The sequence below is a fragment of the Podarcis filfolensis genome, assembly GCF_964270895.1.
Source record: "Podarcis filfolensis genome assembly, chromosome: 8".
Lineage (NCBI taxonomy): Eukaryota > Metazoa > Chordata > Lepidosauria > Squamata > Lacertidae > Podarcis > Podarcis filfolensis.
Genome location: NC_139611.1, coordinates 38,533,771 through 38,555,100, shown reverse-complemented (window position 1 = coordinate 38,555,100; position 21,330 = coordinate 38,533,771). Strand labels below are relative to the sequence as shown.

The 21,330-nt window shown below is 45.3% G+C and overlaps 1 protein-coding gene across 2 annotated transcripts in view; it reads right to left on the bottom strand.

The window, feature by feature from the left end:
* The window catches only part of CRISPLD2 (cysteine rich secretory protein LCCL domain containing 2), a 45,545-nt gene extending 24,592 nt beyond the window's left edge, over nt 1-20,953 (bottom strand). The window contains exons 1-3 of one of the 2 annotated variants that reach the window (XM_083625924.1): nt 20,351-20,953; nt 7,003-7,324; nt 775-893 (exon numbers count right to left, since the gene is read on the bottom strand). In XM_083625924.1, the coding sequence (XP_083482050.1) occupies nt 775-893; nt 7,003-7,251 (368 nt within the window). In that variant the 5' untranslated portion in view covers nt 7,252-7,324; nt 20,351-20,953. Of the gene's footprint in view, nt 1-774; nt 894-7,002; nt 8,487-19,489 lie in introns of both variants that reach the window. The other variant, XM_083625925.1, reaches the window with a different exon arrangement.
* Between the last annotated feature and the right edge of the window lie 377 nt (nt 20,954-21,330).

Sequence of the window (21,330 nt, the reverse complement as noted above, 5' to 3'; positions counted from 1 at the left end):
CAACAACAGCTCTGCAATCCTGGAGTATGAATGGTCTGGGCATTTAGACCAGGATACATATCAGAGACATTTAAATGCTGCTCCCTGTTGCATGGTTGAGCCACTGCCACAGACCAGGAGGGGGGCATCTAAAAGCTGCACATTGGCAGTGGGAAACTAAACAAGTTTCCATTGATGAGTGAAGCTCAACACATGCAGAGGCTCTATTGATAGGAAGAGTGTGTGGAGAGAAGACCTTTATTTAGAATAAACCTTCCTATGGCATTTCCCCCTGCCTAAAGGTAAAGGTAAAGGGACCCCTGACCATTAGGTCCAGTCGTGGCCGACTCTGGGGTTGCAGTCCTCATCTCGCTTTATTGGCCGAGGGAGCCGGCGTACAGCTTCTGAGTCATGTGGCCAGCATGACTAAGCCGCTTCTGGCAAACCAGAGCAGCGCACGGAAACGCCGTTTACCTTCCCGCTGGAGTGGTACCTATTTATCTACTTGCACGTTGACGTGCTTTCGAACTGCCTACACACTTGTAAATTTGCCATATGGGCGTGGTCTAAAGGCTTCTATACTACAACCACTTAACTACGTACTAGTAAATCACATTGAATCCAATGGGGCTTGCTCATGAGTAGATTTGTGTAGAACTGTGCCTTGCTTGGCTTGGTAGCCATCTTAGATTCATTCATTATCTCTGTTCATAGTTAAATTCTTATCCCACCCTTTCTCTCAAAGGAGCTCAGGGCAGCAAGCACAGACACCATAAGACAATTAACACATCTTACCTGCCCCAGTGAACAGCCAGATTTTGACCAATAGACCTAAGGAGGGTGGCAGGCCCATGATCCCAAATGCATTCATGGGCCCAGGACTCGGCCGATCTCTCCAGCTCATCGTCCCATCTCTATGTGGAAGAAAGACAGAAAGGCATTAGAGTAGAGTGCTGGAAATAAAAACAGAAGGCAAAATGAAGTTCTGGTCGCAGGTGGTGGCATTTTCCAACCAAGCCTCAGAATTAAACCCAAAGAAGCAACACATCGAGTGTATCTCAGTAAGGAATGTTGCAGAGCATCCTTGCATTCCAGGAAAAGAAGAAGTGCTTATACCGTAATGTTATTTCCGTATTGGGCATCCTGTCCAGGTTGCTTTAACTGTTTAGAGGTCATGCAGGAAGACTAGCACTGGCAGCCTGAATACCAGAAAGATTGGGGAAGAACTTGAACCAGTGGAGGCTGGTCCTTTGGTGTGAATGGGGCACTGACCCACCAACCTCAGTCCAACCTCAGTTTGCATCCACCTGCCCAGCCATCTTACTTAACAACCAGTCCAGAGGTGGTACTGCCTGTTAGCTTCCCCCTCCTCCGTCTCAGCACTGCTCCTTGTAGAACTCAGCAGGAAGCAGGTTGGAACAAAACTGGAATCAGTTGGCTCTGCCAGTCGCTGGCTCTGATTCTGCCCACCATTGGCTCTTTGTGAAGGTGACTTACAGAAATGCATTGCGTTAGGGAGGAATTGCTGGCCAAAAAAAAAAAATGCATCCCATAATTTCTTTTTCTTTTTTAATGGAAATAAATTGTAATTTCGGAGAAATGATGAAATAGTTATGGGCATCATATGGTGACTACAATGGAAATTATGGGAAGGTTGGTGCCTTTCCCCCCCAAGGGAACTGACTTTTATGATAACACAGGGATGATGAGGAAACCAGTGCACTGCTAAAGCTCCCATCATCCCTGACTGCTGGCCATGCTGGCTGGGAGTCCTACAACAACCAGAGCATCACAATCCTGTGCTATAAGAATCATCATCATCATCCCACTTGTGCTAGAGTGCTAATTGGGACATAGGACTGAGTTCGGCTTTACTGGGACTGTTTTCTTCTTTAAAAGAAAAGAGGTGTTTCACAAGCATATAAAATTGGCAGTGCAGCATCGAATCATTGGTTCAACATAAATGTAAACCAAGCCTATGCCAAGACAAGGTAAAAGTACCTGGCTTTCTGGCAACCCTGCGTTGTGTTTGGGTCATTTAAGTACATCCCATGCTTAGATCGTGTAACTTTTCTGAGCCAAAGCATGGTGAGGAGTTGGGGAGGGGGATTTGTTAAACTCGAGCCAAGAACACATGTTCTTGCAACACGCTTCAAATTAGCACCAGCTCTAGTTGGAAGCATTTGCTATGGGCGTGCAGAAAATAAAATCATTTGCGATTGCTAATCCCCTCTCTGGAGGAGCTCCTGGACTGAAAAAAAAAGCACCAAGGACTCACTGGCTTGTGTGTTGCTTGCACTGAAACACAAAGGACTTCAAAGCTCCGTTTGTATTCCAGAGGTGAACGCTGATGATTTCCAAGTCCTATTAGGTAAATATGACTCGATGAAAGGCGGATTATGAGCCAGCCCCAGGAGAGTCGTTTAGAGTTGGCCTTTCTGCTTGGTCTGTGAGACTCTTTTATAGGCTTCATGGCCCCCAGGAAAAAAGGGGGGGCGGGAAACACATGAGACAAGCACACCGAGCGAAAGCAAAACATGAAGCTGTAACCATGCTGGATGAGCAAATAGACATTAGCCTGAAGAGTCTTCTGCTGCTGCCGCTGCTGCAATGCTGAGCTGCAAGGAACCCATAAGCCAAGGAAAATACGTCTCAGCTGTGTGTTTACTTTCAGAGAAGCAGCAGGGCCATTTCTGCCCTCATAAGCATTGGAACCGCCTGCTGTCTGCCCAGCCGTAACTGAAGCTGTGATTCTAAATAGATATGCAGCTGGAGACTGCACACGACGGGGACACCGTGTCTTTCATGCACCTGGTTACCAAATTATGGAGAGCAAGAGATCACACCCAATTTAACATCCTGAGGATCTTAGCTTTCATTGCAAAGACTATAATTGTGTGTGTGTGTGTGTGTGTGTGTGTGTGTGTGTGTGTGGCGCGCAAGACTCTAGCAGAGCCATGCCAAGTGCCTGAAAGGTAATCCAGGGATGGGTAACATGTGGCCCTCCAGATGTTTTTGGACCATGTTGCCCATCAGGTTCCATGAAACACTTGAATTGCTTTTGACACAATAAATCGTGCCCACTCGCCCATCAGCTAACATTGGCCGATGTGTGGGAAGACAGTGTATTTATTAATCCTGTATCAGCCACAGCACCTGCTTCCAGCAGGGAACAGGATCCTGCAGCCCAGACAGCAGGATTTAATCTCAGAAGTTAAAGCCGTTTCCTTTAAGTGGGGAGATGGGTGAAGTGCAGAGACTGCCTTGAAGCGCTTGGCTGCAGAGATCAACAGCTTAAAAGGAACAGATGAGCGTCTCTCTCCCTCTCCTTTTCAGATTGAAGCACAGGGAGTTTTGACAAGTGGGCAACCCCACTCATCTCTCAAATTTAGCCCACAAAGCAGATCTTTTGGAGGATCTGAGCCATGGAGCAAAAATAGTCTTCCCACTCCTGCACACCGGCCTTTTTGTTGTAGTATCACAGAATTTGGCTTCCTGATTAGGGTAGTCCTTTACACATCAACACCACCCCACAAAAAGAGAAAACCCATTACTTTAAAAAAAAGAATGAAGAAGATGCCAAATTGCATAATATTGGCATGTGCTAATTTATACATTTAGATGCAAATGAAATAAATCCCTCAATTCCTATTTTATTTTTCATTTTTATATGCTTTTATGTTGCTGTTTTGCTGGTTTTAGGTTGTACTTTTGTTTTAATGATATTGTTTCCTTGTTTCACATTGTATGCCACTTATTATAAAAAGATTAAGTGGCTTATAAGTGCTTTAAAATAAATTAAATGAATTAGTTATTTAAATACATACAGGAGACTTTGCCTCATAGCAAGGAAGACTGCGGCCAGTGTGCCTGCTCTTGTTGACTGCTGGCAAGGTGCTGCAAATTATCGGTGGGCAACATCAAGACCCACCTGCTCTCCCCTCTGAAGTGTTGTTTACCTTAAACCACCTTACGTCACCAAACCTTTATTAGGCATTACAAATATAGGCCATCATAAAACATCCATATATAAAATCTTAAAATATATACCTTAAACCAGGCATGGAGCAAACAGGACATTCAAACAGAGGGCTCTCCTCCTGCCAACAGAGGACACCTTCAAAGAGAGAACTGCTCTCTATAAAGTAGGGCACATGGACGCTTATTCACATTCTGACTCATTAGTCTGTGGAAAACTGGACCTATGTCAAATGCATTCCAAAGCCTTAGGATTTCCACATAAATGTGTTAAGGGTGTGTGGGTGTGTGGGTGTGGGTGTGTGTCTCTGTCTGTCTGTGTGTAATAGAAATTTCTTGGAAAGGATTTATAAATTCCTCTTTCACTGACAAAACCTGGATGACAAATAGTAAAGGACTTGGAAAGCTGCTGGGCTAAAAATATTTGTTTTTCTGTTTTCGCCATATCTAATTTTTAAGGTGCTATTTTTGAAGAAAATAACAGTGCTTCCTTTTCTCCCCGAAAGGTGAGAAACTCAACTCTGGTTCTTATGTGGGAAACATGAGAAATGGTGACCCTGCCACCTAAATTGCCTCTGGGAGGGAGAGGAGGGTGAGTGAGGAGCAATGCACCTTGGGTGTATATAGCCTTAGATGTGTATCAAAGGGCTTTGGCTCAGTGGCAGAGCACCTGCTTTGCATGTGGAAGGTCCCCGGTTTGGTCCCCAGCTTCTCCAGGCAGGGCTGGGAAAGACTCCAGCATGAAACCCTAGACAGCATCTGCCAGCCAGTGCAGATGATACTGAACTTGATGGGCCAATGGTCTGGCCCCTATAAAGCAGCTTTCTATGTTCTATGTATCATCATTTTCAATAACGGACATTCAAACAAGCCGGCTGAGATACATGCCATTCTTCCAGAATATGCCATTTCTAAATCAGGGACTCCCATCTTGATGAGCCCAAGACCACCCAGTGGACTTCATGGTTGAGCAGGAATTTGAACCGAGGCCTCCTTATCTGAGGTCCAGCACTCTGGCTGCTACTACACACTGGTCCTCTGTGTTATTCAGGGGTTCTCTGGGGAGGGGATTGGGCTCAACAGGTCCATAGTCACAGCCCATCTAACTTTACTTTCTCCTCCAGAATTCATTGGGAGGCATTTAGCACCAAGCGTAGACCCACCCTCCTCATCAGCATAGCTCCACCCTGAGTTTGACAGCTTGGCCAGGCAGGCCATGACAGAGCCCTGGCAAAAGAGCCTTCTTTTTTTCTAGCAAGAGAGGTTGAGCGAATAACCAAACTATGCAGAGGGTAGCCCTGGGTTGACCTGACCTACTAACAGTTCCTTTCCAGCTGCAATGACTCAAGAAGCTGCAATCTGAGCTGAATTTGCTTCAGGAAACCACTTGAAGGAGAAACTCCTTGTTACTGGAATTTGTTAACAGGCATATGGCCTAAATGAGACCAAAAATAGGTTAGTCTCCAGGGCCAGGCTGAAGAATGGAGATACAGTCAATACAGGGATGGCACCCAAAATGTGATGCTTCCCTCCCCTCCTAATTCAAGGTGTCCGTTATGAAGCTGGGCCACAGCTTGAGGGCCACACTCCCTTCTGAGCAACCTTCTGGGAACCACATGCTATAGATGGCCAAGACCAGAGACAAATGTGGTCGGAGCAACACATAAGAATGTTACTTTTCTTCAGTGGGTCAGTTTCTCCACATTCACACATCACACTCTTATCTTCCATGCTTTTTCCTTTCTTTTTTGAAGAACACAGGAAAAGTCTGCATTTAACATATACGAATTTTCTATGCACTTTTCTTGCCCCAAATACCCACTTTTCAGTGCTTTCCAATGCATCACCTGTGACATATGTAAAATACATATTTGGGGGGCGGGGGTTTGTAGTTTTTATGCATCACACCAGCTTTGCAAAATCTGGTGAAGGGCATATTTCAGCTGCACCTGTCCCCTGCAAAAGGTGGTCCAAACGAATTCCTCCCTAACCCTATGTTACATATTGGAAATGTTTTTTCTGGGTCTGGTTTTAACATCTGCCTTTCTTGTTAACATTCTGCTAACAACCAGCTATTGATTGTTTCTAATTATAGAAAGTGGTACAACTAGATATAGGAAAGGGAAAAGGGAAAGGTTTCTGTTGCCATGCTCCACTTAGTTCATTTCTTCCTGTTGAGTGTGGCTTGGGAGATAAGTGATTAAAGCCCCCTCATGAGTGAATTTCCTTGTTCAGTTAAATTACTGGTGACCTTTCATTCCCCACTCTTTTATATAACAAAATAAGGATGATTGTTAATCCCTCAGCCACACTCAACAAGAAGCAATACAAGTTTCATTTAACATCTGAAAGCCCTTTTGCTGAATAACTCTGGGCGGCTGAATACTCTGAACAGTACTTACCTGTGAGTCTCAGCATTATAAAAGAAAATTGGACACAGAAAAGGGCAACACTAGATAATATAGCACTATATTAAATTATACATGGAGGCATCATTTTTATTTCACCTCCAGCTGCTTGTGGAAAAGCAATTCCTTAGCAGTGCTAAAGCGCAAAGTTATAGGAATCAACCATGATGTGTTTATTCACCCTCAGTAGTGGCAGCCAGTGATGTGGAGCAAAGATGGGAAAATGCACATCATCATGACAGCAGGAAGCTTTTACTACACATTACAAAGGGAATATTGATGCAGGCTTACCAGTTTGGGTGGCTGTCACCCAAACAGGCAAGCCTATATTAAGTCTCCCTTGTAATGTGTAATAAAACCTTCCTGTGCCCTGCTTCCATGTAATTGTGTATTACCGTATCTTTGGTCATCCTAATGTAATGACTGGGATCTTGAAGTCTGTGTATCACCAAAGCTGCAGCTAAACATGGTCTTTACTTGCAAGCTGTGCAAGAAGAAGGCTTCTGTTTGTGGTGCATATTTCCTAAAAATTCATGTCCAGAACTTGGGGGAGTAAGCACAAATGGCACACAAAGGAGCAGGAGTGGAAGGGAAATTCTGAGGCAGAGCTAAGCCTCGCTTATCGTTTTGAACTCACCATGTATTCCATGTTGGATGCTGAAGGGTAGACTTGACCTCTCAGTTTATTGTGAAGCATTAGAATCTCTTCTTTGTCCGATCGAGAAATGGCTCTCTTGGTCCTTGAGTGGGGCTGCTCCTCCTGGTATTTACTGAGGATGCTTTCCAACTCGGTAGCATTGGGCAAGAAAAAGCAATGGATTCCATGGACTAGGAAGAGTAGCCCAAATGGTACGACAGTCCAAGTCAGAGTGGGACTTCTGGCCATGTTCTGCTCAGTGGAATTGGGATGAGAGAAGAAACACTCCTCAAAGGGATGTCTTCTTGTCTGTGCAACAGATCTAGAAAGTGAAGAGGGAAAGTGAAGAAAGTTTAGTTATTCTCAGCCTAACACTGGGCAAGCTCTTGGGCTTCTAGGCTTCTCTGTGTTGCCTTCATGACACTACCCAAGCCACACCCTCTTCCTAGCCACACCCCTCACCATCACCCTTTTATGTTTCTGGCTGGCTGAAACATGCCCTTGAACTCTGATGTTTTTGCTCGCTTGGATGGAGGGTGTGAGAGTGTGAAGAAATTAGGACTACTGTCCTGGAGAAAAGGTAAAATTCACATCCGCTGCTCTATCCACTTTTTCCTCTGACCCTGCCCACCCACCACTGGCATGTCTCCCTCAGAAGGGAATGTGGCTTGAAAAAGTTTCCCTACCCTAATGAAGGAAAAATGTAACAGATAAAAGTATGTTATATAATGCAGCAGGAAAGGGTGGGGATGGAAACATCAAGGAGGAAGGGTGGGAAATCAAGTTATAAAAATTATTTTAAATTTGTATTAAATTAGAAGTTAAATTGTTAACATCTTTGAAACTCAATAAAAAATAATTGGAAAAAAGAAAAGTTTCTTTACCCCAACTTATAAAATGGGGCTCTTCAAGCTGTCGTGTTTTTCTCCATTAAATGAAACAGAAAGCTTACATTTTTTCAATTATTGTTATTATTATTATTGCGATAAGATTTAGCTGCCCATTCTGACATTAGCTGCATGGAATGGGGGCCTCAGCAGAGAAGGTCATTCATGTTTTGGGGGTAATGGCAGAATTCCCATTCAACATGAGAGGAATCCATTACTTGGTTCATTCCCACATCAGTGCCTCTCCTCTCAGACAGGGCTGACCCAAGACATTGATGTCTGAGGTGAAGGAGTAGATGGCACCTTCCCATGACATATTCAGGAGCCAACTGTGCTAGCAACTGGCTCTAACTTCCAGACTGATGACAGCATCCTTTACTGTAACTGAGGGCAGCAAGCTAGATTAGGTGAAAGGCAGGCTGCATGGTACACAAACTCTGTCCTCTGAGATTTTACTACCCCTTGCACCAAGCATCTGCTACCAGAGGTGCTTCATCCTGCCTAACAGTAGGGCCAGCGTTCTCCTAGATGTTGGTAGTATTGTCTACACTGACTGGCAGTGAGTCTTGGGGTTTCAGATCGGGACCAGTCCCAGTCCTACCTGGAGATGCCAGGGATCGAACCTGGAACCTTCTGTGTGTAAAGTAGATGCCCTTACAATCTATACCCTGTATAAGCTCTTCAATAGCCCCAATCCCTGTTGATTTCCAGGCCAGCCCAGACAGGAGAAGTGGTCCTGCCAAGTATTGTTATGGAAGCAGAATCCCATCTTAATGGAAAAGGACAGCAGACATTCCCAAAGAGCCAGGTTGAAGAGGTCAGCCACGAGCTATGAGCTGTTTCTGCCTGGCAGAAAAACAGACACAGAACCCTCTGCCAGCTCCCAAAATCTGTCACCAGCAATATCAGAGCAAATGAAAGATCCATTTTGCAAAGGAAGCATCAGGATTTTCTCCTATTTACTCTATTACTTATATGTCACTTTGCTGGGGAAAGACATGTACAAGGGTGCTGGACTGGCTCTAGAATGGTATCAGTGAGGTCTGGGGATGGAGTTGGACAAAAAAGATATTTAGCTGCAACAATGTAAGATGAGCCCTGATGGATCTGAGATGTTGAACATTTTTAACAGTGACTTAGAGAGCACAGGAAACATAGGCATCTGCCTTAGTTTTGAACCTGGAACAGTCTGCATGCAAAGCAACTTCTCTACCACTGAGCTGCAGCCCACACTGCATACAAAGACCTTGTGACATTCCTTCTTCAGGCAGCTGGAATGGAAAGAGTTGGCCATTGGAAAGCAAGCCAGATGCCTACACTAAGGGCTCATCCAGACTCCTTTTGTGCCATGTTTCTAGGCACCAATCCGGGCTTTCATGCTCCATGTCTGAGTGGTTTTTCTTTTCTTTCTTTCTTTTTGTTCCAGTGAGTTCCCCAGAAAACCTGTGTTTTACTGCTGAATCAGAGCAATCAGGTTTTCTGTGGATTGCCGTTTGCTCCAATTCAGCGATAAAATGCGGGTTTCCCCAGGGAAAGGGCCAGGACACAAAAGGATGCCTGGATGTGCCCTAAGTCAGTGGTAACAATGACAGAGAATGGCTTTGATGCAGCAAGTACTTGTGTCTTGCATAGTCAGATTCCCTCATAGTGAGGTGCTACCCATATATTTAACACATGAACAAACACTTTTCAGCTAGGCTTTTTACCCAAAGCCATGATGCCATCTTGCACAGATGTACTTTCCCTGCTAAAATTTCCAACTTTCCAGGCTCCTGATAAAATATTTTCATTGCCATGCCTGATGTTTAAGCACACATGTTTATTCAGCTATGCTTTGATTACATGGTTCTTTTTGTTTGTTTATGCACTGTGTTCTTATAACACACTATATGATATATTGTGAAATATATCATCACATACATATATCATATAATCATATATGTACATATAATCATATATAATAACTGAAGTTGGGATGAATGGAACTGTCAATTTCAGTTTCTCTTTGTTTCTCACTCTTCCGGTCTTAAATTCAGTTCACATTTCCACAGCAAGCTGCATTTTTAAAAGCCAACAACCTAGGGGCTGCCACTCCTGCTTGCTCTGCCTGCCAACCCCGAAAACCTGTTTGCCCTCCCTCTGCACCTGACCAACCCTGCCTTTACACCTCACTTACCCCCTCACCTCTCCCCACATAGCTCACCCCAAACCCCACCCCCCATTTAAAGAAGATGGGAGGCACTCCAGGCAGCTACTTGCTAAACCATTGTGTCAAGCACCTCCTTCCCTTCATTAAACTTGTTTCAGATTGGGGGGAGCACTTCCCAGCCTCTCCGTGACCACAAGAACTGCAAAGTGTGACTTTTGTGTATATAAGGAGAAAAACCGTCATGGAAATTTGTCAGCATCGTAGTGTGATTCTCTCCCCCCCCCCCCCCGCCCCATATATTTGTATGCATTTCCCCCCAAAGGGAAGCATTTTTGCCTCAGATTTTCAGAAACCTATGCATTTTACATGCATTTCCCCCAAATATATGCATTTTCGTACACATTGTCTGGTGGGAGAACCACGTCGCAAAACTCATAGAGGTGCAACATTCCAAGTATAGTGTTTGCCATAAAAAGGCAAAGAAAACCAAATTCCTCTCTGTCCCTAAAGGGACTGAAGACAGCCTTGTAAGACACATTAAACATTAAAACCCAAGCATCTGGAGGCTGACACTTCTGTATAGTTGAGGGGAACTTTAGCAAGAAACATTTCTTTTTAGGCAATTTTAGCTGAAGAAAGAGAGAGAGGGGGGGGGAGGGAGAAGGAGATTGAGATTTTCTTCCCCTGCAGAGGAAATCTCTTTGAAACAAGCTCCCTTTAAAGGGGCCCCTGCCTTCTAAGCTCTGTGCATCTAAAGCATCTTCTCCACCATTCATTCTCTCCCCATCCAACTGTCACTGATAAACCTAAGGCAGCCACCCTCTCTCCTTTCTCAAACTATGTGCCTGTTAGCTTCCTGGCCGATGAGTTCACTTTTTTTCAGGGCAAATATTGCCTTAACCTCATTCTCTTTCCAGCATTATTTGGTCCTGTCCTCGTCGCCCAACTGACACACACACCCTCCTGCAAAACCCCACTCAAGCAAGAGGCTGGCTTGGTGTGGCTAACCTCAAGCTGTTACTTTTGTAGACAGTCTGACCCACTTCAGGGGAACAATTCCTACTTTCAGAGGCTTCTCTGAGGGGGTTATAAATAGATGCTCTTCTGTAAAGCGTCCACAATGTGGCCTTTTAGCCTGGCCCATTGCTCAACGCGGACAGCTTTTTAGGTAGGGAAGCAGACGGTTACCATAAGCCGCGTTTCCCCCCCCCCCCGCCCCATCAGACCTCGCAGGCCGTCTTGACTCTCTTTCCCAAACAGGGCCAGGCCTTTGCTCACTTGCTCTCTCTGCAGTAAAGTTACAGAGGGAGCAATGTGCCAATCTGATGTAATGTTTGTTGGCGCTCTCTCTCTCTCTCTCACACACACACACACACAGACACGCAAGAGGCAGCAAACTAGCTGCTTTATGTAGGCACACTGAGGATGGAGAGCCTGTAGGATCGGACAACTCAGCCAATTTTCTTTAAATCCTTCCAGCAGCTAGACCTTACCATGTTAACAGACAGGGTATTGTCCTTGCAATCATCCACAACCATACATTTGAAGCACATTTAAAACCACTTTAAACAGTCATGGCTTCCCCCACCCATCAAAACATTATATGTTTATTAAGGGTGCTGAGAGCTGTTAGGAGACTCCTATTCCCATCCCAGAGCTGCAGTTTCCAGATTAACAATCAATCTTTCTTCACAGGGAACTCTGGGAACTGCAGCTCTGGGAAGAGAATAGGGAAGCTCTGAACAGCAAACTACAGTTTCCATAATTATTTGGGGGAAGTCATGACTGTTTAAAGTACAGCGGTACCTCAGGTTAAGTACTTAATTCATTCCGGAGGTCCGTACTTAACCTGAAACTGTTCTTAACCTGAAGCACCACTTTAGCTAATGGGGCGTCCTGCTGCCACCGCGCCGCCGGAGCAGGATTTCTGTTCTCATCCTGAAGCAAAGTTCTTAACCTGAAGCACTATTTCTGGGTTAGCAGAGTCTGTAACCTGAATCATATGTAACCTGAAGCGTATGTAACCCGAGGTACCACTGTAGATCCATATTTGTATAAATATATGGTGTGAATATGACCACTGTCTCTTTGTTCCCAGAGGTATTATTCGTCTCTGAATGGAAAATACCAGATAATAATGGATCGTACAAGCAACACCTGACTCAATGGAGGCCACCAATTTAGTTTCCCACAATGCTCTGGAGCAGCGCTGGTTTAAAAGGGAATTGTGGGGGGTTTAAAGGGCAGCAGCCCATCATGCATCTGTGTACCTGCTGGAACCAGGTAAGCCTGGCGGAGGCCCAACAATATAGGAGAGTGACCGCCCAAAACCATTTTGCCAAGCACAACTTCAAAGCTTGAGCTTGCTCCAGGTGCACTTTTCAGGAGAGTGTGAACCCATCTAGAACAGGTAGGGAACAACCTCCCAGTTTCGATAAACCATCCATCTAATGGATGCCTCTGTGGTAGAGCAACTAGTCTGCATGCAGTTGGAACTGGGAATGTTCCCCATTTGAAACCCTGGATAGCTGCTATCAGTCAGCGCACACAATGCTGACAGCTTTCTGTGTTCCTTTACACCCACCAAAAATCCTTTCCTGCCATCTATCAGATTTAGGGACCCACTGCAGTTAATTTTGGGGGACAGGTGTCAAAGTCCAGTGGTCGAGCACACATTTTGCATTATTGAGGTTGCAGGAGATGCCTTATCTGGTCAGACTATATACTGGCCCATCCAGTTCAGTATTGTCTGCTCTGCCAGCAGCTCTCCTGGGTCTTAGAAATAATTCTACTCTATCACCTGGCTAAATCATCCCCTTCAAATTGTAGATTCCAGGGGTTGAAGCTGTGGCTTTCTGCATTCAAAGCTGGTGCTCTGCTATTGAGTTTGGTTTCTCCCACCCCCTCAAAAATGGTATCCAGTTCACTTATAAGAAAAGCAGCAAACTTGCACCCCTGCAGATGTTCGGGTCTCCAACAACATCTGGAGGGCTGGAGGTCCCCAAGTTAAGGACTCTCAACAGAGCTGCTGGGAACCATCTCACTGTCTAAGACCTAAGATAGCTGTTTTAGAGTGAGCAGCTCTCCACGTGATGACAACCACCACGTGGACCAATTTAAAGCAGCCTCCAGATGGCAACCATCATGTGTCGGAACCAGCTCTCAGAGGGATTATGAAAAGAATACGCTGAGACAATCCTCTCTCCGGTTGAGAGTGCTGAGTGACTTGCAGTGTCCTGCATGAGTAATTTACAAGAAGCAGAAAGTGCTTCTCTAAAAGGAGGAGCCGGTTCAAGACTGATAAAAATCTGTGGAAGAAGAGAAGTAAACACTGGCCACAAGTTCTCTTTCCCCTCTCAAGTCATCCAGTATCCTGTCACTGACAATGGCCAGAACCAGGAATTTCAGCAATGACATGATTTAAAATGAAATAATGAAATTGTGCGCCAAGCAAGCATTGACTCGTCGGCCAGTCTCACATTCCTTGACATTCTCCAGAATCCAAAGGCTCAGAGGATCAACCTAAGGTTGTGGAATGGAATCTGGTTCAAGAAGTGAGATCCCGAACTTCCTCTGCTGAGCCTAGATCAGTCATAGGCAAACTCGGCCCTCCAGATGTTTTGGGGCTACAATTCCCATCATCCCTAGCTAACAGGACCAGTGGTCAGGGATGATGGGAACTGTAGTCCCAAAACATCTGGAGGGCAAAGTTTGCCTATCCCTGGCCTAGATCCTGCTTCTGATCAATTCTCCCTAATCTAGCTCTAACTTCAGCCTCCTGACCAGCTTTTAACTCCTCAAAAGAGCAGTGGCATGAACAAAATCAATATCCCTCTGCTCCAGCTCTATTGTTCAGAGGCAGTATTGGTCTGAACACCTGTTGCCAGAGACAGCAACAGCAAGAGATGGCTATTGCATTCATGCCCTGCTAGAGGTTTCCCAAAGACATCTAATTGGCCACAGTGGTAAGCAAGATGCTGGACTGGATAGGCCAAGAGGGCACCTTTTATATTGCTTGCTGGATCAGACCACAACCTTCTCTCAAGTCCAGCACTCCGCCTCCAGAAAGGAACAGGGAGACCTGAGTTTGAATCCCTCTCACTCCATGACCTGTGTTGGTCCCTATCTCTTAGGCTAACCTTCCTCACAAGGTTATTGCAGATGTGTGTGTGTGGAGTAGGCACAGCCTTAAATGTTGTTTGGAGAAGAGTCCAAACTCTTTTGCAGAAGAGTTCAATTTGACAGTCCTGAACTTACTTGAAACTGCAGTTCTGAATTTTGTACCCCTTTGAATTTTGCAATGCAGTTTCCACATTTTTTTAAAAAATGCATGTTTTATAGTTCAAATGCATTTCAGGCAAGTGTTTTATGGGGAAACTGCACTGGAAAACATTGGAAAATGTGTCTTTGAAGGAAATGCATGCAAACAATGTGTCCAATTTAAATGCAATCTTTTCATGCATTCTTTCAAAGAAATCTGCACAAAACCGGATTGAAGAGATCAAGGTAGGACGCCAGGAGAAATGAAATGGGGTGAGCTTAGGCTGACCCACCCACCCCTGCTTGGTGGACCCTATGAATGCTGCCCAGAGCAACCTGGAGGAAAAGCATCATAAACCTAGCCAATGCTATCCAGCACTGCCCAGTGGGATTTCCTGTTCCCCTTCTCTTCATGCACACAAACCCACATCCCAAAAAATCTCCTTCAAAAGGTTCTCCAACCATCTGGAGAAAATTTTGAGGGTGTATGGTGCTGGGACTGTGGGGGAGAAATTAGATGGAGGGGATCCCATTGTGCCAGTGGAAGTCTGCCATGCAAGCCGAAAGGCAACACTGGATGCAGCCCCATATAAATACGTTCAGAGAGAAAAGTCCTGCTGTGTCACACACAATCCAGATGTGGGGACAGGCAAACACTTTAATTACTCTCCCCTCCTTATCCCATCCTGACCTCGAAGGGAACTGTCTGCTCTTTATGCAGCTTAAGCTAACAGCACTGTCTAGCGTTGGCCTCCAGCTGGGAGCTTGGCCGCTGCTCTTCTGTCTTGTGATAAAGGGGAGCAGAAGCAGAGTTCTCTCCCAGCTTATGATTTCCAAGGTGCCCCTGTGCAGGGAAGCAGAGGAATGACCCGCTATTCACTTTGGAAGACTCGAGATCATTAAGCCACAGCAGGATCCCCTGTCTCTCTCTCTCAATCAATCAATTATGTAGCACAATGGCTAAGCTGCTCATCCCCCACCCTGAATCTAAGCCATGCCTTTCACTGCCGCATTGGGTCAGGTGCCTGGTGGGTCAGGAAGAGGTTCCCCATTCCTTGCGCTACAGTGGGGGGGGGGGGTAAGGGAGAAACCTGATAGACCAGACTTCTCATCAGGTGGTGGGTCCATGGACACCACATTCCTCCAAGATTTGCTGTGCTTCCTTTCTTGGATAAATTCATTCCCAAGGGATGCCTCCTTCCAAGATGCCCAACAGCTTGGATGCCTTTTAAGGAGGATCAGGCCAATTCATGGAGGATAAGGCTATCAGTGGCTGGGTTCTGCCGCCACTATTGGAGGCAGTATGGCTCTGAATACCAGTTGCTGGGAATCACATGCAGGGAGAACACTGATACCACTCGTGACCTGCCTGTGATATTCCCAGTTGGCCATTTTGAGAACAGGATGCTGGACTCGATGGGCTATTGGCCTGACCCAGCAGGGCTCTTCTTACATTTCTAAGGAGTCTGCATTGGTCTGTCTAGCTCAGTAATGTCCTCACTGACTGACAATGGTGCAGCCTGTATTTGCCAGTATGTGGTTGAATCCCACCTAAGAATGGTGACAGCCTGGCAGCATCAGTGGGGTCATGGTCCAGGGTTTCTGCAGCAGGGTCTCTGTCTCCAGCATCCAGTCAGCATGAAACGGGAGCCTTTTGAGCCAAAGCTAAGTATTTAAGAACACTGAGAACAGAAGGTGCTTCCATTTCAAAAGAATGGTGTGCCGCTTCTGTTCCAAACAAGGGAACTTCATGGAAAACATGTAACTCCAAGAGAAGATGTTGGATTGCTCCAGGTCATTTGCCAATGTATGTGTACAGAAAATAGTAGCTCTAGCTGAACAGCAACACATGGAGGTTCTGCACTAATTTTTGCAAAGCACCCCTAATTATTAATATTGTATAATGACAATATTGTTGTAGAATCTTAGAAAGCTGCATAATCTTGGAAGGGTGTGAGGGGACTTGATGGTGACTGTCACGAAGGTATCCTGTGCTTCTGAATTGGCCACTGCACTCCTGGGAACCACGATTAAATCGGAAACAAAAGCAGAGCAGGAGCAGCGTTCGCTGTTGTTGCTGGCACCCATCTGTCTCAGGAGACAGTGGAGTGCAAGAAAGCAAAAGTAGCAGAGTCAGCAAAGAAGGATGGCTCCAAAGGCTAAATACAAAGGTTCTTCCCCTGGGATAAAAGAAGAGTGACATACAAACCAGCGGCGATAGCAAGCAGGCGATCACCAGAAGGATCTTAATAATTGGGTAGGGTATGCCTGGAAGAGGCCCTTTCTCCGGTATACCTGGGCTCCCAATTATTTAGGGCTTTCTATACCACCACCGACCCCTCAAGTCAAGCTCTCGTGGGCTCACAGCATTTGAGATGCCTTCCAAAAAGAAAATTGCCCAAACAAAACTGTGTTTGTGTTGGAAGTTTGTGGTATGCGCCTGAAGTTCTTTTGAAAGGATCTTGCTGCCATCTAGGCAGCTGAATAAACTTTGCTTTTGTTTTAAGCAAGAGGGTGGGAGTGGGGAGGAGGAAGGAGGAAACTGTAGGAGCATGGCCTCCTTTTCAATCCGTCGGGCTTAGGCTACGGATGCCGCGTCAACATCTGGGATGGATCAGAAAGCCATGAGTCGGCAGAAAAAATGCCTCCTGGTGCAGACCCAGGAGAAGCCTCATGTGGAAAAAGAATCTGGAGGGATGGAACAAAAGGGAAACCTTTGCTATGATCAGTTGAAGTGATATTTGATCTGGGAACAAAAGCAGAGTCACCCCACACCCCTGGCTTGAGGCAGGATTGGCCAATAAAAGAAGCCCCTGTTCTGCCACACTTACTGCACAGAGTCCCATCAGCTACAGATTCCCAAGAGCAAACTGCCTTCTTAGAAAATAAGGCCTGGTGGATCTGTGCATGAGCACAGCATTCAACAGGTGAAACTATCAGATGGATGCTTGGCCAAGTGCTAAGCTCAGAGCATCGTTCTGGGTTTTTGCAAAGAGATTTCAATCTATGCTGTACATAGAATCCTGAGAACTGGGATTTGGAGAAAGGACTATAGCTCAGTGGTAGAGCACTTGCTTTGCATGCAGAAGGTCCCAGGTTTAATCATCAATGGCATCTCCAGGTAGGGTCAGGAGAGACTCCTGTCTGAAACCTGGGAGAGCCACTGCCAGTCAGTGTAGGCAATACTGAGCTAGGTGGACCAGTCACCTAACTTGGTATAAGGCAGCTTCTTGTGTCCCTGTGTCTGTATTTTATTGGGGAGGGAATGTAGATGTTTTGCCTGCTCTTTGAGGAGAGGGTTTCTCTGCATTGTCAGTTTGTCTTCTGTGAAATGGGTATATTGACAGATTCTGAAATGTGCCCCCAATCTCCCTCCAGAAAGGTTGGGGACCCATGTCTTCATATTACAGATCTGTTTAAAAACTTGATAGGTATTTGAACTGTGCAGCTCAATAAACAGATAATGGTTAATTCTCAACTGGGAGATGGGATTAATCCTTCCAGCAGCCACAGCAGCCACAGCAGCCCATGCTGAACTCACATTCTCAACACACAGATTTGTCCCATGTTGAAATCAGCCCATAGGATCTAATAATCCCTTTTAAAATTATAGCCCACTTAGCTCATAGGCCATAGAAGCCTATTCATTCTACCCCGGCCCAAACAGTCAACCCTTCTGATTCTTAAGAGTACATAGCAACCCACTGAAGAGCTGACTAGTTAAGGATATTGTTTTTTCCTTTTTGCATTTAGCAATTCTTACACCATTAACCAAAATGAACAACATGTTCTCTAGTTGTTCTTCAGCATCAGCTATGTTCCCGCAAAAATATATTTTAACCAACGATAGCTGCAATCCTGTACATGTTGTTCCAGGAGTAAGCAAGCCCCACCAAACAGAGTAGGAGTTAGGCTTGTGTAAACATGCATAGCCCTGGATTAGTACAGAGCAGTCCTAAGCATGTCTACTCAGAAGTACCGTTTAATGGAACTTACTCTCAGGTAAGTATTTACAGGATAGCAGCCTAAGTCGTGCGAATCTGCTAAAGACTGCCATCTGCCATGGGTTCCTAATAGCATGATGGAAAATGAGGAGTTTCAGAAGGGCTGAATAGATGGGAGATGTTAGGATGTGCCAGCTTTAGAATGAATGATGCTGCTTTAATATAACTTGTAAGCAGCTTGCTATTTCACACAAGTAGCAGTTTGTTTAAGGCAGGCAGTGCAGAACCTGTTGGACTTTACCCTTCATCAGCCCCAGCCCAGAAGATTCATAGCTCAGTGGAAAAGCCTCTGCCATGCATGCAGAAGGTCTCAGGTTCCATCCCCCAATGGCATCTCCAGGTAGGGCTGGGAGAGACCTCCTGCCTGAAACCCTGGAGAGCTGCTGCCAGTCCGTGTAGACACTATTGAGTTAGATGGACCAACGATCTGACTCAGTGCAAGACTATGTTGTATGATCCTATCATAAAGGGAGCTGGAATCCAACATCTGTGCAGTCACAGGTTCTCTCCATCCCTGATTTTTTTTAAACTCATCCAACATCTAGACAGGTAAATAGATTATTGCTGAGAACCAGTGTGGTGTATTAGGACCTGGGAGATCAAAGTTCAAATCCTGTCAGCCAGGAATATTGGTCCAGTCACTGTTTCTCCGCCTAACCCACCTCAGAGGGGTGTTGTGAGGAAGAAATGGGAGAGGGGAAGAACTATGTCCACTATCTTAACTCCTGGGAGGAAAGATGGGGTTTAAATGTCAGAATAAATAAATAAAACTATCCAATATTTTCCAACAGTTATTCAAATTACTACATCTTGGGTCTATTGGTACTCAAGTCAGGAGTTTTTAAATGAGCTAATGTGGGAGGAAGAGAAAGTAGGTTGTATGCAATGCTGTCCCTACTCAGAGTAGACCCATTGAAGTTAATGGGCATGACTAATTTTAGGTGTATTGATTGCAGCAAGCCTACAATCAAGCACAATGTAAATTCATTACATCTTCACTGAAGCATTTACTAGCAGGCAACGCATGGAACAAAGGTTATCCATGCATAAGATGAGGAGAGGTGAAGATTGCACCAGATGCTCTGCTGTGTTCCATAAAACATTGAGCAAAAATGATCTGGTTCAGGAGACAGACATACCAAGGACTCAGCCCTTGTGAGGAAGCAAGTATATAGCCTAGCAGACACAATGTTGACTTTTGGACTGGGTTCAAGTCATAAGTGGACAAATATGAGCCTGTCAGTCACACTCTTTCAGTTTGCATAGAGCTGGCATGGATGGATGTGGATGCATGTGAGTTCCATTTAATAAATAAACTCAGGCACCTTTTTGTTTAAAAAAATACACACAGCTATAAAACAAAGTGGAAATACAACTAAATGTCAGCTCAATCTAATAATAATAATTGCACTTGTATGCCACTTTCTTTAAAAATAAATAAATTCTCAAAGGATGTATCTAGAGCCAGTATGGTGCGGTGGTTATAGCATTTGACTTAGACCTGGGAGACCAGGGTTCAAATCTCCACTTAGTCATGAAGCTGAACCTCACAGGGTTGTTGTGGGGATTAAGTGAGGAGGGGAAGAACCATGTATATCTCCTTGAGCCCCTTGGAAGAAAAGGTGGGACATAAATGCAAATTTTAAAAAACCAAGTGCTCTTTGGAGTAGACCCATTGAAATTAATGGACCCAAGTTATTGGTGTCCATTCATTTCAATGGGCCTAGCTCTAACTTAAGTTGGATGCAATCCAAAGAGCAGGCTGAAAATGCAATCAAATAAAAGCATTACACAAAAAAAGAAGACACAAAAATAAAAGCACAGAGCCAAAATGGACAAAACTACCCCATCCCTCTGAGGAAGCAGATGAGGGGAAGGAGTCCGGATTCACTGGCTATAAATCTCCAGAGCCCCTGAGACTGATCTCTAAGGATCAGGCTTAGAATTCTCACTTGAAATGCTACGCCCTCTGGATTCTCTAGGGGCAAGAACACCGATTGTAAAAAAAATTAAAAATGCTTTTTTTAAGGAAGAAAATCGGCACTCACCTTTGCAAAATATGAAGGAGGAGGGGGAAAGAGACCCTCTTTGTTATATTTACTCCTCTGGAACCTGCGGGTGGCGAAGTCTCTTTTTTCAAGTATTAGGAGAGGCGGACAGACAAGAAGCGGGAAGAAGAGTGTGTACTCTTTCTCTCTCCCAGGACCTCAGAGCAACTGTGGCAGAGCAATGTCTGGTCTCTTGCTTTATACCATCCTGTCTTTCCTCCTCCTCCTCCTCCCCCCCTCCCCCCCTTACTTCCCACCCCTTATGACAAGATACGAGTGAATCATTTCTCTTTCCCTGGAAGATGCGCTTCCTTACCAGCATCTGAGCCTCCGCAGGAGAGAAGGGGCTTTGCACTGAAGGGGAAATTCAACAGATTTGACTGAAACTCCCTCCACCAAAAAAACCGCCTCTCCTCTTTTCCCATCCCCGCAGTCTTCCCTTGAACAGAACCTAACGTGTGAAGTTAAAAGGAGACGGTTAGGGCAGCTGAATAATTGCTGCCATATTTTTTTCACTGCAATCCTTTCTCCAAAAGTGTTGCACTTGCCCCAACAAACAGCGCCAGGGAGAAGCGTAGACAGGAGCAATCCATTTTGGTAACCAGAGTGAAATGGGCAAGCTGGCTAGACGTCTCCTCCTGCCTGAGAAAGTGGATTGGCGAGATAAGGGGGCGAGGGAGGGACCTTAGACCGAGAGCGAGCGAGCGAGCTTCGGGCTTGTAGTGTTTACTTTGCGCGTGTTTTACTAGAATCCCCAGATCCATCCATCACGCGGACCCAGGCGCAAAAGCGCTCGGAGTCCAGGAATTGGTTTTAAGCAGCAAAACTGGATGTAGGAACTCACAGTTCTGAGTTCTCCAGCAATTTTATTTTTATTTTAATCTACTTCTGCTAGTCCGAACTATCTTCATTCCAGCAGGGCAATTTTAGGGCGGGAAGAAATTGGGTGGAAAGCATCCTGAGATCTGCGGGTAGATCCC